The sequence below is a fragment of the Amphibalanus amphitrite genome, unplaced genomic scaffold (genome assembly GCF_019059575.1).
Source record: "Amphibalanus amphitrite isolate SeventyFive unplaced genomic scaffold, NRLGWU_Aamphi_draft 000119F_arrow, whole genome shotgun sequence".
NCBI lineage: Eukaryota > Metazoa > Arthropoda > Thecostraca > Balanomorpha > Balanidae > Amphibalanus > Amphibalanus amphitrite.
This window is the reverse complement of record NW_024881614.1, coordinates 974,964-997,230: the sequence shown is the minus strand read 5'-3', so window position 1 is coordinate 997,230 and position 22,267 is coordinate 974,964. Positions and strand designations below refer to the sequence as shown.

Here is a 22,267-nt window from a genome sequence, read left to right as displayed (position 1 = left end):
CTTGCGGCACAGCGTAGCATCAGGCGTTTGAACTTTGAACTAAGTGCCATCTCTGTGCAAGATTGAGCCAATGGCTTGCGGTACAGTATAGCATCAGGCGTTGGAAACTAGCGCCATCTATGTACAATATTGCGAACCAATGTCTTGCGGCACAGTAAATACAGCATTAGGCGTTTGCAATTAGCGCTATCAATGTACAAGATTGCTAACTAGTGTCTTGCGGTACAGTATAGCTTCAGGCGTTTGAAACTAGCGCCATCTCTGTACAAGATTGCGAACTAGTGTCTTGCGGTACAGTATAGCTTCCGGCTTTCAGCTGGAATTGAAGCTGGGTGGGTACGCAATATGCACCGAAACCATTTTGAAATCCCAAGAAGCACACCGACCACGGAATTAGATTCAAGTTTTAACTCCCTTGTCAAGTGAGTCATCTTTCCAAAATGTACACCGAAATGAGCCTCGTTCGAATATATTTGATTATACACAGAGCACCTATCAAATATCGGATTGTCGCCTGTCGGTACTATATAAACTCTTCTTGGATCCTTCTGATGCATTATTTATGCAGCCAATAGCCATACAATCTACGTGCGAGTGCGATAGAATTCTTACCTGGCACTGCTGGTGTCGTCTCCTGTGTCTTATCCTCCTCACTGGGAGCTGGAGTGGTGGCGGGCGTCACAGCGGGGGAGGTCGGCTGCTCGGTGGGTGGCTGTAGTCGGAGGAACGTGATGTAAGCCTGCATCCCTGCATCCCTATACAGTACACATAAACATAGACTTTTCTAAATCTTCTCTAGAGAAGTCTGTGACATGAATTATCCATATGGATTGTATTTAAAAATCACAGCCGTTCACCGTCTAACCAAGCACCGTTCATCTGACCACTCATCGTCCCCCAAACCTTTTTATGAGAAAGCGTTTACAGAACCCACCGTGTCTGTGGATGGCGTTCGGGCTCTTGGGGCTCCTTCGGTGACGGTAGTCTCCTCCTGACCCTCAGGCGGCAAACAGCGCTCCGTGCAGCCGTCACTGCAGCACTGAGGACACGTACCGATAATGTGTGGTGTGATAAAGGGCTTGGTTCAGGCATACCTATGTAATCATTGAATTGGGAAGCGTGGGCGAATTGGCTAAAATAAACGATGCTAAGAGAGAGAGAGAGAGAGAGAGAGAGAGAGAGAGAGAGAGAGAGGGGGGGAGAGTGAGAGAGAGTGTGTGTGAGAGAGAGAGAGAGAGAGAGAGAGAGAGAGAGAGAGAGAGAGAGAGAGAGAGAGAGAGAGAGAGAGAGAGAGAGAGAGAGAGAGAGAGAGAGAGAGAGAGAGAGAGAGAGAGAGAGAACGTCGTTCAAAGAAAGTTGTAGATACTAGATAGACGATCATCAGCCTTGCCTACCTTGAGGTTGTTGCGGCAGTCGGCGTCGTCCGAACATCCCCGTAGCCGCGGCTCTGTGCACTCTGTGGCCTCCTCCGGCTCGGCACAGCTGCCCGTCTTGTTCGCTGGGAAAGCACGAATGGCAGCGAAGATTGGTGACATAAAGTTAGGCTGCACCGCAATACACCAAATGAGTTGCCGTGTCGTACGCATAAAATAACGTGTCATCACTCAATAATATGTACGTCCACATCACCCGTTCCTGTAGTGTGCTACTCACTGGGTCTGCAGGCAGCCATTATGACCAGGCCGTCATCCTGGTCCCTGCTCTGGGTAATGACACACCGCTCGGCCGAGCCGCAGGTCACCAGGCTACAGGGCAGGTAGCACGAGCAGCGCTCGCACAGGTTCTTGTCGAGCACCCGCTCCACTCCGAATGGACACTGTGGGTCACAGATGGATGGAGGTATACGTAGACAGGTCAGCAGGGATCCCCGTTCAGGGAGTTTGAAGCTCATGCGTCTGTAGAATACACATATCGGGAAACAAACTACTCAGTGATAATCGAGATATTCGGGATAAGGAAATAATTTGCTTGGGTATAATTAATTTGCTTGGACAATGCATCGATTCCCATCGCGGAAACAGCAGCAACTATTAGCTCTCACCGCCAGCTGGCTGCAGTGGGTCCTGGCCTCGGTGCAGTCGGCAGAGTCCCTTTCAGCCGCTGGGGGAGCCGATGACGGTGCCAAAGCTGTGTCTGGCTCGGCTGGAAACGGATACCACCAGTCAGGGAAGACGACAGACGTCTTGCCTTTATTGCTGGCTGCTGCTTCGTGGTTGATAAACAAGATAAAACTAAACACTATGGGTCCAGCAGAGAATATGCATATTTATCAGCAGGTCTCATTAATACACTGCAAGCACTTGTCGCTGAGGCTCATCGCGCTTATCTAGCAACTTATTCATCAGCCTCCGTTTTCGGTCCGACCACAAGGCATTGTCTGTGTCCTGTATGTGAATACCTGAGGACTCACCGGGCCTCTCGGTTGCGGTACTGTCCGGTACCGGCAGCTCCGAGCCTCCCACGCAGATGGCGCGGCACTCCTCCTGGCTGCTAAAACTGCACACGAGAATAGATGCAGCAATCAGAATAGATACGTTGACAGAGTCAGCTTCGAATCGTATGAACGGGACATAAGACCTTGAAGAGGGCTAGTTCGTCTATTTATCTGAGCTCACCGAGACGGGATAATTTCGATAAGGACAATATGACGATATTGCAACTATACCAAGACTCGTCCGGTTCAACTGCTTCCGTCAGGCTTCAGAGAAGCACCGTCACCTACGGTTAGCGTGGTCTTTATTCCTTTACCCCTGTCCTTAGCTGTGCCGTTACAAATAATCTTGCCATAACCCATCGAATTTGGTGTCCTCAGCAGCCGCGGTATCCTAGTGTCACTAAGTTCAAAATTGTTTTAGGAATTTCGTCCAAATGGATGAGTAGGTGCCACCGTTGCCCACAGGCTGGGGTTTAGTCCGCAGCCGATGTATCCCTAGGCAGTGTCACAGTTCCACCGCTACCCACCGATTGGCGTTTCCTCCGCATCCCGTGTAGCTGAACGGTACACAGGTGGCCGACGGACGGTGGTAGTGCCAGCGGATCTGACTGCTAGTGCACTCTCCTGCCGACGGCTGCAGCGAGCACGCGTCTGTCCGGCAACAGAGGAGGGCGGTTACAGACAGCAGTGAACACTGAACGGGTCTGCCCGGCAACAGAGGAAGCGGGTTACAGACAGCCGAGTGAACAAGGACCAATGGATGATTGAGATAGGTAGCAAATGATTTGCTACTACCGAGTAGATGGACAGTAGCAATGAATGGTGTTCAGCCTTAGATATACACTCGTAGGATATCCATAATAGAACTATGCGAAAAGCTCAATTACTAGAAAATGTCAATTCTGATTATGCTAAAATGTCTCTTGAGCCACCGACATAACAATGTGTATGATATTGCATCGATCTTGGCCTGACATTGAGATTCCTGAGCGCAGTTTGCTATTGCCGGCATCATTGTCTGTATTTCGCTGATAATCGGTTTTATTGGATGACATCGGGTCCACAGGAATGCGGGTCTGACTCAGCAGGCGGCATTGGTCAGACTTCAGTGGCACTTGTCGGGTGGCGCAACTGTTCACTTGAAAGAAGCATTATCAATTGAGTTTGATATAAACCTGTCACTTTAGTGACATGTGCCCTCATCATCCTCTGCACAGTTGATGTCATACGTCCTCTATATTCCCATCGCTTCATTTGTTTTATCCTCTCACCCACTATTCTTTCTATCCTCTTCGCTTTTCGCCCTCTCTCGCTCTCGCTCTCTCTCTCTCTCTCTCGCTCTCTCTCTCTCTCTCTCTCTCTCTCTCTCTCTCTCTCTCTCTCTCTCTCTCTCTCTCTCTCTCTCTCTCTCTCTCTCTCTCTCTCCCTCTCTTTCTGTCTCTCTCTTCTGCCTCTCTCCTTCCCCCTCTCCCCGCCTCACCATGTCCCTTGTAATCGCCGCAGCGGCGTCGGCACTGCTCCTCGCTGACAAACTTGTTGTCATTTCCTCCACACCCTCCATATGTGAACTGTCGACACCGGCCCTCCGAGGCACGGTAGAACCAGGCCCGGGCCGGCTCCCGACACGGGCCCGGGTCATGCAGCAGCTGACAAACGGCGTCACTGGGGTCGCCGGGGTCATCTGGGAACACAGGGAAAGGCGCGGTTATTTCGAATTGTAGCATCTTGCAACGTAACCTTATGAGCAAGCTTGACTAGACTTTTATGGAAAATGAGGCATTGGAAATACAATATTATTGTCTGGCTTAACTTGTTCATTTAAATTACCAAATGGCAAAAGCAAAATGGCGCCCATTGTTCAGATGTAAAGTCTTTCGAAAGAAGGAATATTCAAAGGTTCAGAGACCGTATCAATCACCTTCTCCTCAAAAGGGAAGCTAAAATCGCTACAGGTCGGGTTACTATCCCCATGCCGGATAAATTCGATGAAATATCATTGTTGCGAACAATGCACACCGGTTGACCATGACGCCAGTCTAAAGAAAGATAGATTAGTCACTGGTTATCTGAGCCGAAATCCGATCCACCGCCCGACACCTGATCTGTAAACTTGATTTGCCAAGTATTCAGCAGTTCTAATGCCCACCTCCCATTGTCAAACACCGCCTTTTATAGTACGTCGTTCTCGTTGTCTCCGTCATCGTAACCTCTCCTTGACATATCCTTGACCTATCCTTGAACGAAATCGATCGGTAAGTCCTATGACCTCTCTGTGAACTTTTCATGCACTCTTCGTGACCTGTCTCTGACTTGCACATAACCTGTTCAATGTCTATGCCTCTCCGTAACCTCTGTAAGACCCTTGGGGCCGACCCCTCACCTGTGACCGGGGCGACGGTGGTCGGCGGTGACCCAGTGACCTCTGAGTCGGCCCCACAGCGCACCTCACAGGCCGCCAGCGTGTTGAACCGGTTAGCGTTGCCCTGGCAACCGCTGTAGTCGAACTCGAGGCAGCGCCGGAGCCGGGAGTCGTAGTAGAACTGCACGAGGGAGCCAGAGCAGGGGCCGACCACCCGCGGCAGGGAGCATACGTCTGAGGGCAAAAGGGCCAGAAGAAATTCGTTCATTCAAAGAATTTGAACCAAATCAATAAGAATAAGCACATGAGTCGTCGGCAAACATGTTACTGATATAATCAGGATGAAATATGAAGAAGTAAATCTAGCTTTGTGAAGAAGTGTTAAAAATGAGTCGTTGCTCTGCACTGACCATGTGTGGCGCCGCACTGTCTCTCGCACTGCTGCTGGCTGGTGAAGAGGTTGCCGTTGCCGCCGCATCCGGAGTAGACCATCTGTGCACAGCGGCCCGTAGTAGTGTCGTAATACCATCGCTCTTCAGTTCCGTTACAGGTACCGGCGTCGGCCTCCAGCTCACACCACTCTGAAACGTTCAACAAGGCGTCCAGATAGCTGAATGGGTATTGGGTAAGAGCCAAGAGGTCAGTCTTGTACAGAGGAGAGTGAATAACATAAAACATCGGCACGGATGTTCACGAGCTGCATTGGACTGAGAAACACCGTGACCATTCGGACCAGCAACAGTCTGACCTTCTGAATAGCGATATTCGACCCTGCAGTCTGACACTCTGGCCTGTCTGAATAGTGACCATTCGGCCCAGAAGATCTACTGGGAATGTGACCACTCGTCCCAGTCTGACCTGTCTGGAAGGCGACGGCGTCCACTCGGTCGCTGCTCGCCTCGCAGCGTTGCTGACACTCGGCCAGACTGCCGAAGCGGTTCCGGTTGCCGCCGCAGCCGCCGTACTGGAAGGGCTGACACTGCCGCTCGGCGGTGCTGTACCAGAACTGGGTGGTGAAGTTGGTGCACGGGCCCACGTCCAGTTCGTCTGCACACGCCTCGGCCGCTGCAAGGAAAAAAGAAAACAGTAGAGGTGACGTAATCAGCAAATAAATGACTCAACCATAATGTATATTCATTGTGTTTTAAATCATATATTTTGTTAATCCTTTCAACAAGCAGGCCCAAATGCATTCTTGCTGCGCTCACTTACCGTACAGTTGCTCGGGACAGGCGGCCTGGCACTCGGACTCCGTGACAAAGTTGTTGACGTTGCCATCACAGCCAGTGTAGTAGAACGGAGAACACCGGCTGGAGCCGTAGTCGAAGTACCAGCGCGGCAGCAGGTCCTCGCAGGAGCCCTCCACACGCGGCAGAGAGCAGACACCTGTGATTGATATCGGACCGGGTGGATTAGCTCGTATTGTTACGTCGGCGGTACATCACTGCGATTTGTTTTTTATTCTGTTAAGCTTAAAAGGTTTTGAGGATATTGTTTTTCATTTTATTTTTGTACAAGCTGCGACAAAAAAGGTCATTTCGACAGTAAATCAGCACTTGTTGAAATGAGTGAAGCCTCTGACAGCAGCATATCATCAAATTTTGAAATGCCCTCCCTGACAATAGCGATCTCTTCTCTAAGAGACGCACCAGAATGTCTCGTCGATACATCGGTGACTTACCTTTGCCTCCCGGTCTGGTACAGCGGTGCAGACACTCCTGTTCAGTCATGAAGTTGTTCAGATTCGTCTGGCAGCCGCCATAGCTGAACTGAATGCAGGTAGCACTGGCTGCGTCGAATGCCCATCGTGGGAAGGAGCCACGGCAGGGTCCTGGCTTCACTTCCTGGCGACACGGGTCTGCAGGGACGCGGTCACAGGTCACTCGGGGTCTGCACAATTCACTGATGAGTGATGCGATGCGAGGCCCAGTACAGGATTCTCTTATAAATTTTACAGTGCTCACTTTTCAATTCCAGATTATATGAGTTTGCGGAAATAGCGGGGGTATTTATAGGCGACACGAGTTAAATTGATATTAGCGCAAATAAACCATTCTAGATGAAATTGCACACTTGTCCTCAATATTAATGGCCTATTGCATAAAACACATTGATTCAATGTAAAATTCTAGCATATCAACACTAGCAAAAAAAAAAAACACTTTTGTTCATCACATTTGTTGTCAATACAAACCTCAGCGCGTCCACGCTCAAACCTACCGAGAATATCCGGTTCGACGCAGCGCTCCTGGCACTGCTGAAGGCTCTCGAATCTGTTGTTGTTTCCTAGACAGCCGCCGTAGGAGAGGGGCTCACAGCGTTCTGACTCGGTCCGGTACACCCACGAGGGGTAGTCACCCTCACACGGGCCACGAACGACTGGTAGCTCGCAGGCCTCTGTGGTAACAGATTCGGAATGTAAACTGAACATCGTATCGATAGGAGAGTTGAGGGAACGTCACTTTCGTATATTCGTATATGACGGAACGTTGCACTTATATTCACTTCACTAAAATAAAAAAGGTTATCCAATGACGATCATATGCAATGTTTTTGATAGTCGGCATCTCCCAGCACCAGCCGCTGTCACATCACTCACTCCTGCCCTGGGGCTGAACACAGGTCGCCTTGCAGTCCTCCTCTGTGTCGAAGCTGTTGATGTTGCCGTCGCAGCCGCCGTACCAGAAGCGGGAGCAGCCGCCGTACTCCATATCAAAGAACCAGTGCACGGTGAAGTTGCGACAAGGCCCTCGCTGCTTCGGCAGACTGCACATCTCTGGAGGGATTCCGTGAAAGGGCTGTGACAGAAATCGAGGCGGCAGAATGGAGTGGGAACTGTGACGAAGACATTGAAATTTCAATGAGGCGTGTGGTGAATTCGACCCAATCTCCGTCCGACTGAGGAAGCATGCAGTTTACTGAAATTTTGAGTGAAATGGTCTCCTCCGCCATGGGCAGCCACCGAATGGCACAGTCCTGCGGTACAGTCTATCTCACAGGCGTCGTGCCCTGCGGTACAGTCTATCTCACAAACAGTCGTGTCCTGCTGTACAGTCTATCTCACAGGCAGTCGTGTCCTGCGGTTACAGTCTATCTCACAGGCGCCGTGTCCTGCGGTACAGTCTATCTCTCAGGCAGTCGTGTCCTGCGGTACAGTCTATCTCAAAGGCGCCGTGTCCTGCGGTACAGTCTATCTCACAGGCGCCGTGTCCTGCGGTACAGTCTATCTCCCAGGCAGTCGTGTCGTGCGATACAGTCTACCTCGCAGGGAGTCGAGTAGTGCAGTACAGTCCATCTCCCAGGCGGCCGTGTCGTGCGTTACAGTCTATCTCCCAGTCACCGTGCCGTGCGGTGCAGTCTACATATTACTGACCTCCGAGTGGGACGGGGCGCTCCTCGCAGTCCTGGAAGTCGGGTCCGGCGGCGGCAATGACACCATCCGGACAGCAGCCGTGCTCGCTGGTCTCACAGCCGCACCCGGTCTGATTGGCTCCTGAGGCCCGCGTCCGGCCGTCGGCGCAGCAGCCGAACACGTAGTCGTTGCAGCTGCAGCCTACAGGCCAGTGGAAGTCAACGGTAGATTGTATGGCCTTACCGAGCGCATGATACGTGCAGATGATTTCCTAAAAGAGCGTAAGATACGACTGACACCCTTGTATGCAATAAACTATTAACCTATTCACTTATGGCCGGCGATCTGTGGCAACGAAACAAGCTTCACATTTATCGCTAGTGCATTGAATCTGGAATCTTATCTGCCTTTTTACGTAGAAAAGATCCCACAAGTTTGCCTTACCTTCCTGACTGGGTCCCTGTGCCGGTGTTACGCCGTCCTCACAGCAGCCGTAGGGGAACGTGTGGCAGCCGCAGCCAAAGCTGTCCGCTCCGGCTGCCGGCGTGTACTGGTCGGGGCAGCAGCCGTGTTCCGTGTACTGACAGCCGCAGCCCTCCAGCGCGGCCCCGCGGGCCAGCGTGACGTCATCGGGACAGCAGCCGTAGACAGAGTACTCGCAGCCGCAGCCTGTCACAGAGGGGAGACACACTGCTCAAAGCCGATCTTCAGCGGGAAGGGAACAGTACTTGCAGGCACACACCACATCCATCTTCGATGGAATTCATGAAGCTGGTCGGTCAAAGCTGGCCTGGTGAGCGACGGGAAAAATAAAGTGTTCGGCACTCCCAGCCACATCCTTCCCAATGCGTGAAGTTACTGGAATTGCTGTTCTATTTATTGAAGTCATAGTGAGTGAAAACATGCGTTTTAACACGCGCACCGACGGGGGTGGATATCCGCTCCCCTGAGGTTTTTCGCGGATAGCGGGAAAACCGCGGCGCGTAGCGCCGCGAAATTTGGTACGACTATTCTCTCATTAATTTTTCACATGGTGTGCAAGTTTGAACCTCCTAACTTTTAAGGTCAGGTCACCAGGACACTTTGAATGACCCAACCTCAAGTCACTTTTTTGCAACTTTGTCACCGTGCCAGAGCTACAGTAGATGTTGGAGGCCTTTGAAAGTCGCAGGATGTTATAAGATCATTAGTAGCTACAATTCGTTTATCTCGGAATTTTGATATCGGTGACCTAAGGTCAGGTCAATTTCGCGACCTCCCCATTATAAGTCAATGGGGGAAAAATCACCTCCCTGTTTTTACCACTAAAACGGGTCGGAATGGCCCCATATACCATACATGACTTCGTATACGATCAACCTTCACTACCTTGAGGTCTGTTTTGCTGTTGGGCAGCTGTAAGATCATGTGAAGTCATCAAAGGTCACCAGCGGTTTTTTGCCAATAACTCCGTACAGGAACAAGATACAGCCGCGCGGATGGTCTCATTGTGTTCAGCTCGTCAAGACGCATCGAATGATATACATGACGACCTCGAGGTCACGTGACCTGAGGTCAACCTTTGACCTTGACCTTTCGAGGTCAACATATATTTCATTCGATGCGCATTGACGAGAGGATCACGATGGTGCCCTTAGTTTGTTCCTATCTTGACTAGTTCGAAAGTTATTCGAGAAAAACTCTCCCCATATCTAGCACCGCCATTTTGACTTTTTTGACCCCTGTGACGTCATCATTGACCTGACCTGAAAATGACCTTTGTAAAAATCGTAGACCTTGTCCGTGCGTATCCGATGCCGTTTACCGCTTGTCGCTATCTTGCTTCGTTCTCGAGATCTCAGGGGGGCGGTCATCCGCCCCCCCCCCCGTCGGTACGAAGTTGGCGCAGACCCCCGTCGGTGCGCGGGTTAAATATCGCATCTGCATATTATAAATGAACAGAATAATGAAACTCAAAACGATAAAAGGTATGACTATAATAAGTGCATTTCTTTCGCGGAGCTGTAAACCATGCTCGAATTAAAAAAAAAATGACATGCAGATCAAAGCACAGGACGCTTCGTGAAGGCGGATGTCGTGCAGATACACACCGTCCAGGTTGGGTCCAATGGCCGGGCTGACATTGTCCGGACAGCAGCCAAACTGGGCGTTGATGCAGCAGCCCTGCTGGTCGGGCCCGTGCGCCGGCAGGTCAGTGCCCTCACAGCAGCCGAAGGTAGAGGCGGCGCAGGCGGGTGGACACCCGAGCTCATCTGGACCCTCGGCGACCGACACACCGTCTGAGCAGCAGCCGTGTCTGGGGGCGGGAGGGAGGGAGGGAGGGAGAGAGAGAGAGAGAGAGAGAGAGAGAGAGAGAGAGAGGGAGGGAGGTAGAGAGAGAGGAGAGAAAAAGAGAGAGAGAGAGAGAGAGAGAGAGAGAGAGAGAGAGAGAGAGAGAGAGAGAGAGAGAGAGAGAGAGAGAGAGAGAGAGAGAGAGGAGCACTTAGCTAAAGCACATCAAATCTTCCGGAGGTTAAATGTCGCGATGAAGGCTGTCATCAAGCTGTCATACAGGAACGCATGTTCTGCGGTACAGTCTAGCTCCCAGGCAGTCGTGTATTGCGGTACAGTCTAGCTCTCAGGCGCCTTGTATTGCGGTACAGTCTATCAACCAGGCAGTCGTGTCATGCGGTGCAGCCTATCTTACAGGCTGTCGTGTCTTGCGGTACAGTCTATCCCCCTGGCAGTCGAGTCCTGCGGTGCAGTTTAGCCCACAGGCAATCGTGTCGTGCGGTACAGTCTATCTCACAGGCTGTCGTGTTCTGCGGTACAGTCTCGCTTTCAGGCAGTCGTGTCGTGCGTTACAGGCTACACAGGCAGTCGACTTGTATCTCACACAGTCTTATATCTCACAGACAGTCTTGTCCGGGGCAGCCTATCTAGCGAGATGATGTGATCCCTGTGTATTTCACACCAGCAAGGATCGGGGCACAATATAGCATGCATTCTGATGTTATTGAGTATCAAAGCTAAACTCCAGTCACCAGTGGGATCTGAGAAACACTACAGACGAAGTTAAAGAATTTCCCTATCATCTGGACACAACAACGTCAGTTTTCCTTACTCGGTCTCAGTGCAGTTGACGGCGGTGACATTCTCCTGGCCGGCGTCCAGTGAGGGCGGCGGAGTGGGTCGCAGTCGCGGACAGCCCTCTTCCAGCGGTCCCTGGGCTTCAGTCTCACCGTCAGAACAACAGCCGAACCTGGGGGACGACGTCAATGAGCCATTCTGATGGTAGTATATATGTTTAGCATTTACATTGTGGTAAGCCTTAATAAACGTTTGACTAGCTAATTATAAGGTAAAATATGCTAATTAATTATCTCCCAGCCATTCCCTAGTTTAGCTGCCGACCTGGAGACGAGGCAGTTCGGCCCGGCCGGTGGGCAGTTGGTGCCCTCGCCGTCCTCCCTGGAGGTGAAGTTATCGGGACAGCAGCCGAACAGCGAGAGGCCGCAGCGCGGCGCCGGCTCGCAGTCAGAGAGGTCCTCGGTACCGGCCGGGGTAAATCGGTCTGGACAGCAGCCGAAACGCGTCCGCTGGCACGACTCCACCTGACGGCGGAGAGAATGACTTGGTGGCTCCGCTCAAGCTCTCTATCTATATAACTTAATGGCCATCGTAAATACCAAACTAAATATATACGTTTAGTATGCATACAGCTGAAAGATATGAACCATCCGTAACATATTGTCCTTAATTAAAAGAGCAAAAGGAACAAAAATTAAAGCATATATAGAATAAAATAAAAAAGCAAACCATAACCGACCTGCGGACAGTCCTGGAGGAACGGCCCGGCCGCGGCGGTCAGCCCGTCGGGACAGCAGCCAAATGTGCTGGGGCCGCAGAGCAGCCGCGCCGGGCGCTGACGACACTTCCTGCGACCGACCGCCGCCGGTCCGGCCCCCGAGCCGTCCGAGAGCCCAGTCTCCGGAAACAGGTCTGATGGAGGGGCAGCGTGTTGATTTAGGCGCTGGTCATGCATCATAGTTATAGGTTATGCATATTTCTAGCTACGTCTGGCTAGTTGCTTGTCCATTTTAGTGAACTACATATATTTATCCTTCTAAACTATACATAATATGGATAATGCTCGTGAATTAGACCACGTCTCTCTAGTGGTTCTGTTTTCCAGCCCTAGTTGTAAGTTGAGGGAGGTCATTCTCTGATTCGAAGTTTTTGCACTTACCCTCAAAGTCTGCACCTCCCGGATAATCGTCATACAGGCGCCCGGCGCCCAGTCCACCATTCAGGGCGTCCAGCCAGTCTGGCTGAGTGGGGTCCACAGTCCCGACTGGAGGTCGGGTCCCCGTGTCCGACGGTGCTGTTGTGTTTGTCGGAGATAGTTCATCGGGAACGGTGACATTCAGACCCGTCTCTCCCAGTGCCGAGTCTTGTGCTTCAGTGGTGGCATTTTCCGAGCTAACCCCTGAATCAGCATCGTACGAACTAGCATCCTCCAATGTATCATTTTCAGATGTTCCGATTCCGAGTCCGTCATCACTCAAAGTTGAAGTTCCCGGCCCAGCATCTTCTGACGGAGCGTTACTGTCTGTCTCGTTTCCAAAGTTCGAACTTTCCGTTATTGTGTTTTCTAAACGCGAATCGTCTGTGGAACTGACTCCGTCGGCTGAATTTTCAGTCTTGGCAGCTTTTGAGGTTGTGTTGCTCACATCAACGTCTCCAACTGTAGAACTTCCTTCTGGCTTACTCGTGGATTTCTCATCTACTAATGCAGGGTCTTCGGAACTGCTTACTATTGCACCGTTGTCTTCCAAGCTAGACCCTGCCAAACCTCCATCTCCCAGACTGCTGAAGTAATCGTCAGGAAGGTCATACTCTCCATAATCACCTGTTCCCAGACTATCAAGTGCGTCCAGAAGGTCGGTGGGGTCTGACATTCCTGTGAGATCGTCTCCAATACCCACTTGTCTCCGCCTTCTCCGTCTCCGCGTCGGCGCCTGGTCTCCTCGGTTTGGATCAGGCGGCTCTGTGGTGGGTTCCTCCGTCTCTGACAACATCTCTCCTTCGCCGGAGACATCTCCAGAGTTATCATCGTCTCCGCCTTCTGTAGACCCCTCTGCAGGAAGCTGGTCATCTCCTGAGGTCTCCTCTGTCTCCGTCTCAGCGCCGCTGGCGTCTCCGACCTCCTCGTCAGTGATGGAGTCGAAAGCGAGTGCTAGCAGGTCGTCGAAGGATGCCTGAGGTGGCCGGTATTCTGTGGGTTCTCCTTCTCCGCTGCCACTGCCTTCCCACACCGGTTCCTCCTGTGGAGAACAAATAATAATAGGTTCTTAGATTGTTGAGATGCTGATCATTGTACAATAGAGCACGAGTGCGACTAGTTATATGTTAATCATGTAATTTTACTCAAGCCCTTACATATCGGAGACTTGTATAATTAGTCATGATTTGCATCATGCAATAGTAAATTGTTCTGCATTTGAATAAGCAAACTGAAAGAAAGCGGATATAAGGCTAAAAAGATGTAACTTTTCTTTTTTACAGTGATTTTGCAGCAACTTTCCGACGTTTCGTTTACAATGTGTTTCTTACATAATCATAGTCCACCAAGCAGTCGTCTTCAGCAGAGCCAGGAATGTATGATTGCGTGGCCACCTCCAGTTGCTTGAGAAGCTCTGCCAAAACACACGTCAGCATGTCAAGCACAATGTCGATCTATCGAAAATTGACGAAAAATGCGTGCTACGGAGGTGCTATCTGAACGCTGAAAAGTGTAAACGCAATTTTCTATCGCAAATGATGTAGATTCTCAAAATGCTACGCACGGTTCGGTCAAACTAAGCTGATGTGTGGCCACTGACCTGCGTCGGCACAGGAGATGTCGTTGCAGTCCCGCAGAGTATACGGGATTGTCTTTCCGTCACACCGGTCCAGCGGCACCCGACCGGTGCCGTCCGAACAGAACACCTTTCTCGTCTGAGAGCCCTTCTCACACGAGGCCGAGCACTGAGGAGCAAACGAAGCTTTAAACCGGGCGTCAAGCCAGATGACTTATTATTGAGCAAATTTCATGCATAGTTATTGTTTATTTACTTTATGTACTTTTATGGAAAGAATTAAAGTGACTAAGAGTCATATTATAGAATATTTCTATCTATTCATGCTGTAACATAACGCTATCGTTATGGTCTTTTCACAGACCCGATTCATATCAAGGCGAAAACGGCTGCCGATCGGCACAGATCCCATGGTCCGCACTGCGACTCAGTGGCCGCCGACCGGCAAAGACCGCTGCACTTACCGGTCCAAAATAGTCACAGTCACTGACCGCCGATCGGAATTCACTGACTCTAAGTGACCGCTAATGAGCACTCACCGGTCCCCATGGTGACGAGTGCCAGGTGGCCGGGCACGGCGGCGGAGTGGCTTCCTCGCAGGCGCGAGTCGCCTCGTACCGCTTGGCTGGGTCACAGTTAGAGTCATCGACAGTAGTGACGCGTTTCTGCTCGTCCAGGGCGCCGCAGAAGACATCGCGGCTCTGCAGCCCGGGCCCGCAGTCGACCGAGCACTGGAGGGAACACGGGCCAGGAAGAAGCCATGGATGAAAGAACCATGATGAAAGATGAAAGGTTCTCCTTCATCCATGGAAAGCGATTGGAAATAAGGTGATGAATATCGAAAACTACCCAATGTAGCGCTGAATATGTTCTTGTTTCATAGATGAGCAGCCACTAAAACAGCGGAAGGTGTATTAAGTAAATGCGAACAAAAAGAGCTTGTCAATTTTAACCCAAAATAGCACTCCACAACTCGACATCGTCCTGGAGTGTTTCCTCATCACTTCTCACGGTTCACCTGCAATCTATGTAAGCTCGATCTGTACGCACCTCCGTCCACTCGGTGGCGTACCAGCGGAACGCGCAGCTGGGCGCCCCGCTGCAGCTCTGGTTGGACGCCGGACGTCGGGACGACTGGCAGAACGTGTCGTCAAACCGGTGTCCCTCGTCGTTGGCGCAGTGGACACCGCGAGTCTGAACAGTCAGGCCGCACACTCCCGAGCACTGCGAATTAAAGAAGCTCAAACTTCTGTCAGAAAAGTTTACTTATGATGGGAGTGTATAATGGAGACCAAATAAACGCAATTCTACAAGACCTAAGCTGAAATAAAACAAAATCTTATCAGTGGCTAACATAGAACGGCACGATAAGCCTTTCTACTAAGTATTCGGGCTCCGATGCCTCAGAGAGCATAAGTTTTATGACTTACAGACGGATTTATGTTTTCGAACTGGTTAACTTTATCCTTCTAAAGACATTGAGCACCCAAGCCCTTCTCCTCTCCTCCCCCAGCTGACGTACCCCGCTCCACTCCGTGGTGACCCAGTCGACTCCCTCGCAGGGGCGTCGGCTGCAGGGTTTGGTGGCATTGGGTGGCGGCTCCTCACACTCGCTGTCGGCCAGGAGCTCAGTGGTGAGACTGGTCTGACGGTGACACACCACCTGCCGAGTCCGCTGACCGTCCCCGCACAGAACGTCGCACTAGCGAGCGGGGGGGGGGGGGGAGGGCAGAGGGGGACAGATGAGTCAGATGGAGCCTGATGTCAACTGGGTAAAGTGGTTGAATGGGGGCAGCGATGCTTATGGGGTTTGCTTGGGTTAACCAAGTCAAGCGTAGATTTTATTTATGCTGTTCATGGTGACCGGTAAATAAAGCAGTAATGGTCGCCACGATAACAAATAAAACGACTAAGTCTAGACTCGACGTCCCTCCTAATCCCTCCGGGCACTGCCGTACTCACCGGTGACCAATCGCCGACGTGGTAGGCCGCGCAGGGTCCGGCGGCGCAGGGGCGCACTTCCTCCGGCCTCTCCGCACCGGTCTCCTCACACAGCTCATCGGCCACAGAGGCGTTCACCTGAGCGGTGATCCTCTGCTGACAGGTCACCGGCCGAGTCTGGACGCCCTCCTGACCGCAGTCGGCCCAGCACTTGCTCCAGTTACCAACCCGCCAGCTGAGGAAGACAGAGAGAGAGAGAGAGAGAGAGAGAGAGAGAGAGAGAGAGAGAGAGAGAGAGAGAGAGAGAGAGAGAGAGAGAGAGAGAGAGAGAGAGAGAGAGAGAGAGAGAGAGAGAGAGAGAGAGAGAGAGAGAGAGAGAGAGAGAAGGAGAAAGAAAGGAAAGAAAGAAAAAGAGAAAAAGAGGAAAAGGACGATGGCAATGACGTTAGTGAAGAAAAGCATCACATAAATAATTGCAATATAACACACCCAGCTCTGACCGAGAGCGAGCGAAGGTCTTCTGCAAGAACGTTTGTTCTTTTTAAAACGGTACATATGCTAGAGCTATGACTTCCCTGGCTCGAAACAGCAATTAAAACCGTAAGTCTGAGAAACGTACCTTGCCGGACATGGCTGCTCGTTGCAGGCCTCTGACTGTTCAGGTTTCTCCTTTGGATCGCAGAGGTCGTCAGAGACCTCCTGGCCATCCTCGCCGACACAGGTCAGTTTCCTCTGGCGATCGCCTGACGAGGAAAGCAGTTATATTTATTATCTTGTCTGCGGTAATGGATACCTAAGTCATTACTATCAGACCACTACAATTATTTGACGGATGCGAACGACATGAATATGCAATAATAGCGAGCATTAAAAAGCTCCTCCGCTCAAATCTATCATCCCGAGCGCCAGCCATCTAGTGTTTACTGACATCCCAGTGAGTTTCGCTCCCTACCGGTGCCGCATTCTGCCGAACAGTCGGACCAGTCGCCGGGCTGCCATCGGTAGTCCTCCCTGCTCGGCTCAGATACCGTCTTGGGCATACCGTACCGGTACTGGATCCCGGGATTGGTGTCCTGGTACAGCAGCTGAGGGAAACAAGGAAACAAGGAAGCCAATAGTTGTGCAATAGTGGAGACATAAAAACACATTTTAGCGAAAAGTGTTGCCGCAAGAAGTCAGTCTTCGAACTACTTACGAGTTCTCGGAGAAAAGGAAGAAATTTGAAGAGCACTGTAAAAATCGCGCTTGTTTGCCGCCACCAAAGGCCCGACCACGTCTCACTTTCTGATTTTTGGGCGATTTAACCGCGCCTGATGAAGTGCTCTCTATCAACAATAGCTGTGATAGAGCAGTCTGATGACTCGATAGGCCAGTGTTTAAACCACACGTTCATGTGTTTAAGACGCTGGATGATTGATGTGTTTATGACTTAAAACTCTGTTACTCTGATGCTGATCCTCGATCAAAAAGCCGGTGTTCTTCTGGTATATCGGAAGCTTCACCACTAGACTATACTTTCATTCATGATATTGCTACTCTAACACACACAGCGTGAGCAAGGTTATTTACGCACGTTAGATACCTATATATAACAAGAATACATATACAATGATAGATGCGACCAATGTAATTTCAACATCTGGGAAAGTTTTATTTTTCTTGTAAGCAAGATAAAACATTTTTCACGGATGAATTGATCATCATGTAACGTTCAACACTAGACTCGGTAAATAGTCGCAGGGTTCGCGTTCACTCACCACCAGATACAGCGGCTCGGTGGTTGGTCCCAGGGCCCTCAGCTGCTCCGGCCCAAAGAAGCCGATCTTGTTCCTGCCGTAGTGGAAGGTGGTGCCGGCGAACTGCTGGCTAGACGGAGGCGACACACGCCAGTCGCCGTTCAGATAGTAGTGGCCGGAGATGTTCCGCATCGCTGCCAACATGTGGAGTCGGCGTACGTTATCCGTCAGCAGTCTGATCTCGTCCGGGAAATGTCATGCTGTTTCATCTTTTACTCATTCTTACATAAGAGACCAGCGAGACCAGCGTAAGGGATTGTCTCCCTATCTTGTTAAACGAATTATTTGTTGAAGTTTTCGTGATTGTTTTCTTTTGAAGTCACAAAACGTCGGTTTTCACGTACCTATCTATGTAAACAGTATTTCTATCGTCGCATCGCACTTACCTAGGTAGTTGTTCGACGTTCGGACCTCCTCGATGAGAATATTCGTTGCCCCGGCAGGGATGAGTAGGATGTCATTATATCCTGCAGCATAATAGATGTGTTATACATAAGGATATCCTTGTAATTACCGTCCAGAAATAGAAAGCTCACCGCCACTCACAGGCCAGATCGGAGCCATCAATCTAAAAAAAACTGGGACTCAGAAACAGGTCGTTTCAGATGCAGATCGAGCCTTGGGCTCTCAGTTCCAGTCTCGTCTCAACTAGTTGGAGTCGTAGTTACATTCCCTCACGGTGTGATGACCCACCTTGTTTTAGCTGGTTGGAGTCGTGCGTTCCCTCCACGGTGTTGCAGGTGCTGCCATCGCCACCACACACTCGGCATGTGTCCTCTCTCAGAAGAGAGCCCAGAACGCGGTCACACCCGGCCGGCTGGGGAGGAACAGAAGGGTCACACCGGTTCCTCAGAAGTGAGAGAAGGTGGGTCTGTAGACTCTGTACCACAACACATGACTAATAGGGAGATAGACTGTACCGCAAGACATGGCTGCCGGTGAGATAGACTGTACCGCAGGACACGACTGCCTGGGAGATAGACTGTGCCGGGGGACACAACGCCTGTAAGGTAAACTGTACCGCACGTCACGACTGCCTGGGAGACAGACTGCACCGCATTCGTCATTACATGACAGCCTGGGCGATAGACTGTACCGCAAGACACGGGCATCTAAATTACAAAGCATTATCATACCCTGCAGACTCCGTTGACGCAGATGTCGCGCTGATTCTCGCCACATCTGGTGCCGTCCGCCACCTTGGCTCGGTGCCGGAAATAGAACCGTTCCCCTTGCGGCTGACAGTTGAGCTCGCACGGATTCGCAGCCTTGGTGTACGGCACCCACCTGTCGCAACCGGTCAGCTGTCAGCCCTCATGTGTGACAGAAATCGAGTTAATTTGTTACCGGTACAGTCAAATATCTGTCGGTGTGGCTTTAATAACGCTATGGTGTAGATGGTGAGTTATGATAATCAGGCACCATACCTACGTTGGATAAGTCTTCGTGGACCTTTTGATGTTAGTGACAGGAATCAGCGGCAGTGTGACTTGTGGTTGAATTTAGACGGGATGGACTCTTACTGATATAATTATTATCGGGCATCAGTTTCAACCTTTCTGCATGAATTTCTTTAGTTAATGTTTCACCATCCGATGACATCACGCTATTTAATTTTGGACTTATATTGGCCCTTTGATACTTTACTTATAGTATTTTCCTTCGAAGAGCACATCGTCGAATTCTGAACACTGTTCTGCCCTGAAGTCCTTCGTTCCAGCTGGGCACGCCTGCAACCGGTGACACAAATTCATATGTTAAATACTCCTGTGTACAGTCCTACAGAATAGCAAACATAGCATTGATTAGCCGATACAGACCGTCAATCTCGGCTGTCTGCGGGCTGCCTCACCTGAACGTTACAGGACTGGTACTTGACATCGGGTCCGGAGCACTCGGATGATCCGTCCGGCCTGAAATCGAAGCGTAGGTCGGTCGATTTAACAAAAACAAAATAGGAAAATATCGCATCTCTTGATACCAAGAATCTAAAAAATGACAATAAGCCATATATGACCGGTTGAATCAATAACAAAAGGCATAGACTAATGTATTACGATATGAAGTAGTCTATGCGAAAGGCATTTAATCGGCAGATCATTATACATGTCAATAAGCGGAACATTTTCTTCTGTCACTTTCTAGTTAGGGGAAATTTGTACACTAAGACTCACTGTCATCTCCAATCCTGACCGCTCCTCCCAGTCGATGTCACTGACCTGAACCGCTGACACGTTCTGACCTGCCGGCTGACCCCGCCGCCACAGGAGCGCGAGCAGGGCCCATCGGGCTCCCAACTGCCCCAGGGGCCGGCGCCTCGCGACGCGTCTGCCTCGCCAAAGGCCACGGGCCGCTGACGGCGCGGTCTCCGCAGTCGGCGCAGGCCCCACCGCCGCTACAGTCGACACGAACATAGTTGGCCGATGTAACATAGCGAATGTGACAGAGACAGCTAGTGTACATGCGGAGTGATATTGACAGAATGGAGGAATCCAGTGTTGTTCTACAGCGGATCACCGAGTTCTTAGCTTTATAACAGAATTGTAATGTCTTGGACTTTATCTGCTTCCACCTGTTCAGTTGGTGCACTTTTCGATCTATGTGGCGTTATCAATCGCATCTAAATTCCAAGTGATCGTAATGTTTGTTATGCCTTCATCGATGTTATTGCGCTATGCAAAGAAAATATGTGTAATTCGGAAAGTGTAATAAACACAACTTACCGGTTTGAAAGCAAAAGAAGCACTTGTGCTCAGCTGAAGCTCCAGCACCAGGATCAGAAGCACGAGAAGAGACCTAGCGGATGAAGGGTCAAACGAGCCGGTTACGGTTTGATATATTTTCATACAGTTGTCGGACAATTGCATTAGACGATATAGCTGTATGTACTTATCAAGGGCATCGCTTGCTGTGGATCTTTCGTGTTCCCGCCTGATTTGACATAAAGCTGAATTATACCTATGGTCTCCAGAGGGGAGCAGCGGTCAAAATAGACATTTTTAGGAATGCTTTATGCACCAACTTGTAACACAATGATAATTGCTTGTTTACCTTTATGCGAACATCGATTTGCTGCTGCCTGCTACACATATGTATACCTATACCATATAATATGTAAGTACCATTGTTCCTTCGTTAGGCCATCGAGCCAGTTGATAAGCCAAAGCTCCCGATCTCCCAGACCGTCCCATCCGTCTAGCCCCACTGTCTAGGATAGCCGGGTCAATCTGCACCATGCATGATCCACTGGTAGCCCAGCCGGAAAGGTGCCTGGCCGACTGCCGGACACTGGCGCAGCAGTGCTGGACACTTCCGGTCTGCGCCGCGTCACTTCCGCCAGAGCCCCGCAAGGATCGTTGTGATAGCGCTTACCATAGCTTTGGACACTTGGCCATGGTGTTGAACATGTGCAATATGTAGCTTTTCTCCTAACCTTGCATTTCAAACAGTTTTTTTGGTTTTATTTGCAATGTATGACATCAAATAAATCATTTCTATGAGGGCATGTGAAAATAATGATTACCTATTCGAAAGTTTACGACCATTCATTCATCTATCCATCCATCTATCCAACCATCCATCCATCCATCCATCCATCCATCCATCTATCCAACCATCCATCCATCTATCCATCCATCCATCCATCCATCCATCCATCCATCCATCCATCCATCCATCCATCCATCCATCCATCCATCCATCCATCCATCCATCCATCCATTCATTCATTCATTCATTCATTCATTGATTCATTCATTCATTCATTCATTCATTCATTCATTCATTCATTCATTCATTGATTCATTCATTCATTCATTCATTCATTCATTCATTCATTCATTCATTCATTCATTCATTCATTCATATACCAGGTCAGGCCACAAAGGTCAGGTGGCAAAAGGTCACATTTGCTACCTCTGCTACCAAACGATACTGGTCTATGATTATATTGGTAGATGTTGAGTATCCATGACAGGTTGGATGATGATGTAAAAAATATATTGTAAATAATAATTAATATATTGGTAGAGTTCATTACGAATTTTGCGTTTAAAATTAATTTGTTGGAGCCATTTGAACATAAAGGGACGGTTTATATCAAGTTGTCGTTAGGTCGGGCCTGGGTCAAGTCAAAAAAAGTCAAATTTTAGCTTTTGTAGTGTAGAACAGGTATTTATCCAACGCAACTCGTCATAAGGAATCCAGTGGTGGAGTTAATTTCATTCGGAAAGCTGTAATAGAAATATCATTTTGGTGGCATTATTCGTTGTTACATTAGCAGATATCGGAAAGAGAAGACCAAGAGCGTCTCGCCGTCGTCATGCCTAAAGGGGGCGCGAACAAGTGTAGAAGTAGAATAACACACGAAGTACATAGAAACCACAGAACTGACCTGGCGGGTCCACTGCAAAGCTCCATCTCGTCGTGATCAGCACCACCTCACATGCACCCTTCAGCAGGTCACCAGTTCAACCACTCAGCACCTCCATGGCAGCCCAGCGGTCTGCGACACTGTCTGTCTCTCCGTGGTGCTGCCGTCACTGC

General features: G+C 50.1%; 1 protein-coding gene across 1 annotated transcript in view; it reads right to left on the bottom strand.

Annotated features, from left to right (window-relative positions):
• The window catches only part of LOC122381359 (papilin-like), a 26,708-nt gene extending 4,441 nt beyond the window's left edge, over positions 1-22,267 (bottom strand). Inside the window, exons 1-39 of the mRNA XM_043365421.1 lie at positions 22,116-22,267; positions 20,446-20,518; positions 19,942-20,117; positions 19,575-19,635; positions 19,370-19,452; positions 18,859-19,009; positions 18,416-18,539; positions 18,109-18,189; positions 17,684-17,856; positions 16,879-17,011; positions 16,546-16,669; positions 15,948-16,161; positions 15,508-15,687; positions 15,036-15,209; positions 14,525-14,716; positions 14,010-14,154; positions 13,741-13,823; positions 12,374-13,451; positions 11,954-12,126; positions 11,539-11,738; positions 11,249-11,386; positions 10,236-10,441; positions 8,590-8,814; positions 8,167-8,346; positions 7,393-7,569; positions 7,014-7,190; positions 6,475-6,651; positions 6,006-6,179; positions 5,652-5,858; positions 5,204-5,374; positions 4,815-5,027; positions 3,915-4,115; positions 2,962-3,085; positions 2,411-2,496; positions 2,042-2,142; positions 1,654-1,816; positions 1,395-1,498; positions 935-1,039; positions 613-712 (exon numbers count right to left, since the gene is read on the bottom strand). Of these exons, the coding sequence (XP_043221356.1) occupies positions 613-712; positions 935-1,039; positions 1,395-1,498; positions 1,654-1,816; positions 2,042-2,142; positions 2,411-2,496; positions 2,962-3,085; positions 3,915-4,115; positions 4,815-5,027; positions 5,204-5,374; positions 5,652-5,858; positions 6,006-6,179; positions 6,475-6,651; positions 7,014-7,190; positions 7,393-7,569; positions 8,167-8,346; positions 8,590-8,814; positions 10,236-10,441; positions 11,249-11,386; positions 11,539-11,738; positions 11,954-12,126; positions 12,374-13,451; positions 13,741-13,823; positions 14,010-14,154; positions 14,525-14,716; positions 15,036-15,209; positions 15,508-15,687; positions 15,948-16,161; positions 16,546-16,669; positions 16,879-17,011; positions 17,684-17,856; positions 18,109-18,189; positions 18,416-18,539; positions 18,859-19,009; positions 19,370-19,452; positions 19,575-19,635; positions 19,942-20,117; positions 20,446-20,518; positions 22,116-22,141 (6,673 nt within the window). The 5' untranslated portion in view covers positions 22,142-22,267. The remainder of the gene's footprint in view (positions 1-612; positions 713-934; positions 1,040-1,394; positions 1,499-1,653; positions 1,817-2,041; positions 2,143-2,410; positions 2,497-2,961; positions 3,086-3,914; positions 4,116-4,814; positions 5,028-5,203; positions 5,375-5,651; positions 5,859-6,005; positions 6,180-6,474; positions 6,652-7,013; positions 7,191-7,392; positions 7,570-8,166; positions 8,347-8,589; positions 8,815-10,235; positions 10,442-11,248; positions 11,387-11,538; positions 11,739-11,953; positions 12,127-12,373; positions 13,452-13,740; positions 13,824-14,009; positions 14,155-14,524; positions 14,717-15,035; positions 15,210-15,507; positions 15,688-15,947; positions 16,162-16,545; positions 16,670-16,878; positions 17,012-17,683; positions 17,857-18,108; positions 18,190-18,415; positions 18,540-18,858; positions 19,010-19,369; positions 19,453-19,574; positions 19,636-19,941; positions 20,118-20,445; positions 20,519-22,115) is intronic.